Below are 10160 nucleotides of genomic sequence, written 5' to 3'. Positions count from 1 at the left end.
AAACAATTTCAAGTTGCTCCTGCTGCACAAGCAAAGGTGAAAGTGCTATCAAATAAATCAATTGCTACATTTGACGCGGTTTTTGACGAACTTGTATAAGATCATAAAAATGTTTAATAAAATTTCAAAAATAATTGTTCAACAGATGTGGAAAATTTGAATTGATTGAGAAGTTCATAGCGGCAGTTACACATTTATTTGACTTCTGTTAATTTGGAACAAGCGCTCTTCATATTACCTTAGGTTACATTTAAATGTGATTAATTCATTTGCATTATCAAAACAAATCTAAAGCAAATTAATGTTTTCAATATTTATCTTTATGTCCTTTATAAATTTCAGCGCAAGTACCCGCTGAGCCCACAAAGCGCTCACTGCGTGTCCAAACGTGGAAGAAGATTCAAGACAACAAGTGCGGCGTTGGTTTCAATGCCATTTTCAATCGCATACCTGGCTTCGTGGATAGCGACAAGGCGGCCAAGCTCCTCTCCGAAACCGATGAGTTCAAGAAGGCGGGTAAGTAAATAAGAAATCAGTGATTTTAGATTTGCGTTATCGCCAAGATTTTAATTTGCATTATATTTGCTTGTTTAGAAAATATCAAGGTAAATNTGGGATGTGCTTGGTGTACTAATTATTTTCTTAGTGTTTCAATGCCTTGCCATATTAGTGCAAAGCTGGTTTATGACGTAATGCGTTCTACCTGTGCGAAAATAATTTCGTTTTAACTCCTTAAAATGCGGTTAGACGTGGCAATGCAAGCTTTTTTTTACAGTAGCGTTTTCGACAACAACAACAGCAAAACGCGAAAGCGAAAGTCCACTTTCCTGTGCTTACGCCCAAAAAGTACATTTTGTAAATTTGCAGGAATCAATTTCGGAAATAAAAATTGGAAAGTGTTATTGCACTTGAAATAACGCAAATCGATGCTGCAAACAATTTCAAGTTGCTCCTGCTGCACAAGCAAAGGTGANCTTGCCATATTAGTGCAAAGCTGGTTTATGACGTAATGCGTTCTACCTGTACGAAAATAATTTCGTTTTTAACTCCTTAAAATGCGGTTAGACGTGGCAATGCAAGCTTTTTTTTTTACAGTAGCGCTTTTGACAACAACAACAGCAAAACGCGAAAGCGAAAGTCCACTTTCCTGTGCTTACGCCCAAAAAGTACATTTTGCAAATTTGCAGGAATCACTTTCGGAAATAAAAATTGGAAAGTGTTATTGCACTTGAAATAAGGCAAATCGATGCTGGAAACAATTTCAAGTTGCTCCTGCTGCACAAGCAAAGGTGGAAGTGCTATCAAATAAATCAATTGCTACATTTGACGCGGTTTTTGACGAACTTGTATAAGATCATAAAAATGTTTAATAAAATTTCAAAAATAATTGTTCAACAGATGTGGAAAATTTGAATTGATTGAGAAGTTCATAGCGGCAGTTACACATTTATTTGACTTCTGTTAATTTGGAACAAGCGCTCTTCATATTACCTTAGGTTACATTTAAATGTGATTAATTCATTTGCATTATCAAAACAAATCTAAAGCAAATTAATGTTTTCAATATTTATCTTTATGTCCTTTATAAATTTCAGCGCAAGTACCCGCTGAGCCCACAAAGCGCTCACTGCGTGTCCAAACGTGGAAGAAGATTCAAGACAACAAGTGCGGCGTTGGTTTCAATGCCATTTTCAATCGCATACCTGGCTTCGTGGATAGCGACAAGGCGGCCAAGCTCCTCTCCGAAACCGATGAGTTCAAGAAGGCGGGTAAGTACATAAGAAATCAGTGATTTTAGATTTGCATTATCGCCAAGATTTTAATTTGCAATATATTTGCTTGTTTAGAAAATATCAAGGTAAACATCGATCGGGCTTTACATTCGGTAAAATTGCAAACCTTGCTTGCCGGCAAAACTCTGTATTTACCCGGTACACGTGACTCGAAAGCCATCTATTTGAAAGTTGATGTGCCTGCTGACGCTACTGATGAACAGAAGAAGGAAATACTGAATGTGCAGGATATTCAACAACATCGCACCGAAATCAGTAAGTTTATGAGTTCTATGAGTAGGTGCAATAAAATTGACTGCATGCATACATGCATATAATAATTAAAACTCATATGNATTAATGTTTTCAATATTTATCTTTATGTCCTTTATAAATTTCAGCGCAAGTACCCGCTGAGCCCACAAAGCGCTCACTGCGTGTCCAAACGTGGAAGAAGATTCAAGACAACAAGTGCGGCGTTGGTTTCAATGCCATTTTCAATCGCATACCTGGCTTCGTGGATAGCGACAAGGCGGCCAAGCTCCTCTCCGAAACCGATGAGTTCAAGAAGGCGGGTAAGTACATAAGAAATCAGTGATTTTAGATTTGCATTATCGCCAAGATTTTAATTTGCAATATATTTGCTTGTTTAGAAAATATCAAGGTAAACATCGATCGGGCTTTACATTCGGTAAAATTGCAAACCTTGCTTGCCGGCAAAACTCTGTATTTACCCGGTACACGTGACTCGAAAGCCATCTATTTGAAAGTTGATGTGCCTGCTGACGCTACTGATGAACAGAAGAAGGAAATACTGAATGTGCAGGATATTCAACAACATCGCACCGAGATCAGTAAGTTTATGAGTTCTATGAGTAGGTGCAATAAAATTGACTGCATGCATACATGCATATAATAATTAAAACTCATATATTAATGAATTGGTTTTTCTTTTGTTTTTTTTTTAGCTTTAGATAACAAAGTTAAGTTGGACATGGTAGTAATTGGTTCGGTGTTGGTATCACGAGATGGTTACCGCATTGGACGTGGTAACGGTTTCGCCGATCAGGACATCGGATTACTTACCGAAATTGGTTCAATTACACCGGACACAGTAATAGCTACGATGGTACATGACCTACAGGTATGTAGTGTGTGTGAGAATATTAAAAGCAAAGCACACACGCATGCATGTCTCGAAATAGAGCTAAGCAAATCGTTGCTGACCTCAGGTTCATCGCAACATTTTTATTCGTTATTCAGTTGATAAGCGATGTGTTTTGTTTCTGTGCATTAGTACTCTATCAACGTTGTTATATTTTCCATGCATGTAATGCATTTTTTTCTTCTTTGTTTTCAGGTTGTGGATAACCTGCCAAAAGAGCTTTTCCAAAAGTACGATACACCTATTGATTTGATTGTGACACCCACAGAGGTTATACATGTAGCCAAGCGGTTGCCACGCCCAACTGGCATATTCTGGGAATTGCTGTCGGAACGCCGCCTGAAAATTGTGCCTGTACTGCAGGTGCTTAAGGAGAACGAGGAGAAGGCTGGCAAAGTAATCGTTCTAAAGGAAGAGGATACTGACATTGAACAAAACCAAAACGCTCGCAGCCGTCGTCGTGGACCGATTCGTCGCTTTAGGCGCCGTAATCAACGTCGCGCAATCTCGCAAACTGATACTGAACAACAGGGCGTAGGTTTATGTTTATATTTCATATGAAATATCTTTATTTATGTATTATATTTTACAATAGCAAGAACAACAAAAACGTAATCCACGCCGAAACCGCCGTTTCGGCAATCGTAGACGACGACCAACAAAGGTAAATATTTAATAGCAAGCAATTTTTGACAAACTTAATCAATATTATTTTATTGTTTAGTCTGAAGGAGATCAATCAGGCGTCGAAGGCAAAAGCCAGGAGCGAAAAGGTGCCGGCGGGGATCGCAAGCAACAACAACAACAGCAGCGCGTACGTAAGAATCGTCTTGCTCGCGACTTTTGCATCAAACTTTCAAATATTACGCGCGATGTACGCGTAAAGGATTTGAAGTCGGAGTTGCGCAAGCGTGAATGTAACCCGCTCTACATTTCATGGAAGGGTAAGTTGTCATGTTTCAAATATTTAATAATATGCTTACGAATATTTTGTCCCTTTTATTTGAGGATAATATAATCGCACACTAAAAATAAAATAGTCACAATCAAAAAATTTCGAGTTTCGTCGTTTTACCATGAATGTCCGTATGAAATCACAGTATAGACCCCTAAATAGTATAACAAACTCTTCATAAACTAGAAAATATCGTTATGTCCTATTTAAATAATGTTTTCTACAAAACAAGATTCGATCAAACCAAATTTAAATTTCATGAATTGAGTAGTGTTTAAAAATAAAACGCTGCTTTTTGAGTCACACTTACAAAAATTTCTTTGATCAGCCATTTGCCATCTGGAACATATCGGTGTTTGATATTTTTCTTTTGAGCATAGTCAATTCAATTTCAATTTTCAAAGCTAAGATTCCATTATCGGCGCATTTCAATAACTAATCCAACACAATAGTGTTGGGCTGACTTTCAAAACGTCAATTGCTTTGCATACGTACAATGCATAATGTTCCATAACGCCGAACTACAAAATATTGGCAATGTATATTTTTCCAACGCATCCGAAAAGTTATCGAAATGCATCGCTAGAGTAATCAGAAAGTTGATGCTTCGTTTGTTATTGGTTACCATTGGTGTTATAAAAATGGGAAATTCAGAAAAATTGTTCATTGCTATATTGAATATTTAAAATATGCAATTTATATGGTTGCAATGTGTCGCACTTCTGCATATACAAACAGTTTGAATACCGCAGTACAACAGTATCCAAACATTGTATTGATACGTTTTGGAAGTCAGCCTTGTTATGTTGTACCGATTATCGTCGCATATTTAATTTGGTCGATATGCACCGAAGAAGATTGCCACAATGTGTGATGATAGTTGTACAATTTTTTTTACATATTTTGCGCCGATAGTCTTAATGGAAGTAAAAAAAATGCCAAAGGTACTAATCTATTACAACCACTTTGCATAAAGCTATAGCTTCGGCTGGTATACAGGACCTGCCATTAAACTAGTCGATTAAAGGGCCCAAACAAGCGGTAAGAGATTTCGAGCTAAGCAATTGCTATTCCTGCAAAATTATCGTATTTGTACTCGTGTTTTATCAAAAATCGAAGGGTCATCAACAAAAAATATTCCTTAATCGCAGAATTGAAATGTAAAAAAAAAAAAAAAATTACAAAGAAAAATTAGACAAACACCAATGCAAAACACATTCTGCGGTAAAACTTAAATTTTCGTACAATTATTATTACAGTATTTTCTGCATACACAGTTTGGTTTTGCTCTCCTGAAGTGTTATATAATTTTTGATTTGTGGCTTTTTTATGTAGTAAGCGTGCGGAATGTTTTCTGTTTCACTTCAGACATCTAATTTTTTATGATTTTATCCGTGTAATTTAAGGTCAGTTTGGTAAATGCTATTTACATTTCGGTAATCGCAATGGCGCTCCAAGCACTGAGGACGAAATTAATAAAGTGCTCAACTCGCTGACTGACTTTTCGCTCACGGTGACCACCGGTGGTGGTGGTGGTGGTACTGGAAATGCCAGCGGCGGCGAAGGAGACGCTGTACAACCGCCACAGACAAAGACCGTACCGGTGAATGTGGAGCTGCTCAAGTTCGATGAGAAGAAAGCCGATGGTGGTAGCGGTGCTGCTGCCAATGGGGATGTAGCCGCAGGTGGTGATGCTGGCGCTGCTCGCATCGAGTCCGTCGACACCACCACTGTATAGTATGAACTACGTGCTGTTTTGAAACGGCTCTACTTTTGGTTGGGACATTTGGAATCGTGCGTTCAACGAGAGAAAATTGTTTAACATTCATTTATTCCTCCATCAACACCTGCCCCTACATCTACATACTATATTCCTTTTCCTTTTCTAAACGTATTATGCAACTACGCACGTTTCTAAATTGGTCCGTGCCGTGTCAAAAACGGTTTTTACATATTTGAAACTAACGTGAAAAACCCACATAGACAAGAAAAGATATTTGCTCGGTCCTGAGCAATGCATTTGTTTTTATTTAATTTAAATTATTTTCCGGTTTCATTTTGATTGTATTTTATATATATATATTTTTTTTTGTTAAATTTCTTTGCATTGCATAGATAAAAAATACTCGTATCATAATAAACTTGCGCGCGCGTTTTAACTTATTTATATAATGAAATCACGATAAAAACTAGTAAAATACAAAAGAAAACAAATTTAAGAAAAAAATAAGAAATAAGGGAAAATATTACAAAAACAAAAACCAAAATAAAAGCGAATGAAAACAGGTATTCATTCTCAACGCAATTTCCAAATGTCCTGTTCCAATTTGAAAAGCGGAAGTTTAACTGCACTAGCAGTATATGTATACCGCTGCATGCGTTTTTTACAACAAAAATCTACAAAAAAAAAACACAAAAAATGTTGGCAAAAAACAAAACAAAAAACAACAAACATATTGAACTAACAAAATGAAACATTTAAAAGAAACTTGTGCGTTTATTTTAATTAATTTAAAATATTTTCCGATTTTGGTGAATCCTTTATTTTTTGTTTTCCATTTAACATACTACAACCAAGAATACACAATTACTTTCTTTTTATACAAAACAAAAACATTAACTGAAATATTAAACTTGTGCAACAATGAATTGAAATATATGAACGAAGAAACAAACGAAACGGTAGGCTTTTCATTCTTTGCAAATCCGCAGAGCTGCTGCTATGTTGCAGTTCGGCCTCCGGCAAAGCCAAAAATCGTATTACAAACCATTTGCATTCGTCACCACAAAAGGCGTATGCAGACCTTACAATCCCCATCGCATACAATTTAACGGGCATGATTTGAAAAAGTACATGTTGACTAATTCCATCGTCAGTATGACAACGCCCCACAACGTTTCCGCGAATAACAATTCCTTGCATGATGTACTCTTTTTTTAAACAGCAATAGCACACCCGCATCTCTTTGGCTCTATCACATGATTAGCAACGCTCAACTGCAGACAACTTCGACACTCTTTTAATTGTGAACACTCCCCGTCACACTGCAAACACTTTCGATGTGCAACGCCAACAGTAACAAAACGACGTACTGCATTTGACCCAGAAAACTTAGGTGTTTTCTTTTCCCTGAAAGGATTCGACGCTATTGGCAAAGAATCGGCTACTATATGTGCTAAACGTCGAACAGTATTCAACCAATCAACGATTTTACCAACAAACTCACTCAATAATGTATGATTAGGCAAATGATGCTCCTCTTTAGGATTCTTTAAAAACGTAGCCATATTATTCATTTGTGTTGCAAAATTTACCAACGACTCTAAACTGTCACCGGCTTCTGTTGACATCATTCGCACGTTTTTAATTTGGCTCTTGATTAGCTGCTCAGGGCGACCACAAGTGGCTTGCAGAGCCTCCATTATTGTTGCCACATAGTTCGAATTCGCGAGTGCTTCCTCAGTTTCTTTTGCTCTGTCCTTTAACGCATCTCGTAGCCGGATGATGTTGTGCAAATTTGAATATTCGAAGAGTCGAGTTGCGCTTTCAAAGGCTTCTAAAACACTTGCCACTCCTCAGGCAAACCGGAAAACGTCGGCAATGGATAAATTTTCTTATGGGGAAATTGTGGATTATCGCTCGTTATTGCTGATGAAGGCTGTGACCAAATACCACCGCGACATGGCGATGCATTGTGCCCTCTTGTCTTCACAACACTTCATCTAAGTCCAGATCCCTCAAAAAGTTCAATAGCGTCTCCTGGGGTAGGGAGTGGATGTACTCAAGCTGTGGTCACATTATGCTCTCACGTCTTCTGCGTACTGCAGCACACTAGGTGAGAATGTGAAGCGCTGTCTCGCTGGTCAAGTCACAGAACCTGCAAAGATCATTAGACCATATGCGCAGCTTATGTAGGTGACCCCTTAGTCTGCGGTGTCCTGTAGGGATACCTGTTAGAATTCTAAGCCTCTCCTTTGGGAGGTTTATTAAGCCTAGGGATCTTTTATTGTAAAACCCTCCCAGTAAACTATTCGCCAGTTTAAATCCCTTAGTGTGCAGCTCTCACTTAAGCTCCTTTATACTATGGAGACCTACTCCCAGGAAAGGCTCTGGTCCAACTGGAATGATGGCTGTCGCCTCTCTAGCGAGCCGCCTCGTTACCCTCTACTACCCCAACTACAAGCGAGATTTGAAAAAATAAAATTAAAAACAACAAAAAAGCGCGGACGACGTATTTCAATCTTCATTGTGGTATTTCTAGAAACTTAAATTTTGAGAAGATCAGGAGTGCACTAGGGAAGGGAAAAGTATCATCGATGCCGAGAGCTACAGTGTAAATATGTGTAAATATTCATCAAGGATATTATTTATTTTACAGACCAAGTTTAGCGATGAGACGTTGGTAGCGCCATCATCGAAAAAGCGAAAAGCCACAAATGAAGACCACTTATTAATATAGCTTGCAATAGCTTGCGACAAATTAACAAACAGTGATGATGTCACATCTGTTTTAGCTGTTTTCATGGTTGTTTGGATAAACTTACTAAGGGCCGGTTACTCAATGTCTGGTTAACACTAGNGTCACATCTGTTTTAGCTGTTTTCATGGTTGTTTGGATAAACTTACTAAGAGCCGGTTACTCAATGTCTGGTCTGNGGATAAACTTACTAAGGGCCGGTTACTCAATGTCTGGTTAACACTAGTGTCCGGTTAAACATTGTTATCGACGTATTCGACTCCATTCATATAACAGGGAGTCGGTAACGTCGATAAAGATGTTTAACCAGAGATTAGTGTTAACCAGACATTGAGTAACCGGCCCTAAGAATTCTGTTGACGTATAAAAAGTGTTAAAAGGACTCTCGGCTCGGACACATACGCCATATTCGTATTCATCGCGGACATCGACTCCATATCTCGATGAACAAACAAACTCTTCTCAACCATACTCATCTGCTAACCAGTATATAGAACAGCCATTATTTTCACCTCCGCCGACACCGACATTCGTTGGATCTGTAGTCCGAAATAACCTTCCAGTTATTACTAGCCATAAAGTATTAGCGAACGAAGCAATACAAGCTCCTCAGTCTTTGATTGTGTAATATTTTACCAAAAACTATAGGTTTTTTTTTATTAGTCAAGACTATAGACCCTGTAAGTAAGTATAAAGATGTATGTTTTTGCTATTTGAAAATTGTCGTAGCAAATCGGGGATGCTCTATCTTTTGGTGGTATTACCGACTTCCGGTTTCGACCGGAAGTCAATTTTTTAAATGAACATACATGTTTTTTCCACAGATTCGGATTCTGCGCGTAAAAATACATAACTTTTGTCGGAAACTTTTTTCTGGAATATGCTTCCTCTTAAAACAATGGACTTCCGCTATGTTTAACTCACTTTCGGTCTAAACCGTGAGTTAGCAATACACCCCAAAATATTAAGCATTTCCGACTTGGTAATTCATTCTTTTGTTTTCACTCATTTAAGCCTAGGGCCAGTTGCAGTTCGAGGGTCATTTTGAAATTGAAAAAGGCACTCCCGAGAAAAAAGTTTCAACAAAAGTTACGAAGTTACGGAAGTCGGCAATGAGGGCGGGCGGGTGGTCTAGGTGAGGATATTGGCGGAAGTTTTTGGTCTCGGCTAGACCGACAAACGGTTGATTAGTACAAAAAAAGATAGAAAAGGATAAGCGTCCAAACAAACAAACAATATAAAGTATTTATTCTTCCAATTAATTTACTGTTTGCAACTTTTTATTTTGCCATGGCACAGATCGTACTGTGTTAAAATATTCACAAAATTTATCTCTGACTTCCTTTGCGAGATCGCTAGCACAGTGTAGTCTAGTGTGTAGTGTAGTTATTGTAGTGGGAGCTAAGTAATCCAGATTATTTTCATCGGAGCTTGGTTCGGAAAACTGTCACTCTTTTGTTATTACGGTAAACTTTTCCTTCTCGTAAAAAGTTGTGTAGATAACAGCAGGTTAGTACGATAGTTGTTACTTTCTCGGGCGAAAGGTTGATTGTTTTCAATAGTATCCTGAACCTTGAAGCCAAAATGCCAAAGGTGTTCTCAACTATTCTTCTGGCACGCGATAAGCGACAGTTGAATATAATTTTCTCTCTCTTCATAGTCGGGTGACCGTATGGCTTCATTAAATTTTCCATCAATGGGAAACCCCCATCACCTACAAACACATGTTGGCCTGTGTATGCAACGTCTGGGAGCTTTGGGTTCTCACCCTATATATTTGAACTGATTTT

At 38.1% G+C, this 10160-nt stretch overlaps 1 protein-coding gene across 1 annotated transcript in view; it reads left to right on the top strand.

Annotated features, from left to right (window-relative positions):
• lost (methenyltetrahydrofolate synthase domain-containing protein lost) overlaps window positions 1-6572 on the top strand; it is a 12892-nt gene extending 6320 nt beyond the window's left edge. The window contains exons 2-8 of the mRNA XM_017621988.1: window positions 343-516; window positions 1848-2048; window positions 2741-2916; window positions 3133-3471; window positions 3533-3601; window positions 3662-3881; window positions 5299-6572. Coding sequence (XP_017477477.1) covers window positions 343-516; window positions 1848-2048; window positions 2741-2916; window positions 3133-3471; window positions 3533-3601; window positions 3662-3881; window positions 5299-5630 — 1511 coding nt within the window. The 3' untranslated portion in view covers window positions 5631-6572. The remainder of the gene's footprint in view (window positions 1-342; window positions 517-1847; window positions 2049-2740; window positions 2917-3132; window positions 3472-3532; window positions 3602-3661; window positions 3882-5298) is intronic.
• Window positions 6573-10160: the final 3588 nt, after the last annotated feature.

Source organism: Rhagoletis zephyria, unplaced genomic scaffold (assembly GCF_001687245.7).
Source record: "Rhagoletis zephyria isolate East Lansing unplaced genomic scaffold, Rhagoletis_zephyria_1.1 Rzeph_scaffold_02663, whole genome shotgun sequence".
NCBI classification, from domain to species: Eukaryota; Metazoa; Arthropoda; class Insecta; order Diptera; family Tephritidae; genus Rhagoletis; species Rhagoletis zephyria.
This window is presented reverse-complemented; position numbering and strand designations above follow the sequence as displayed.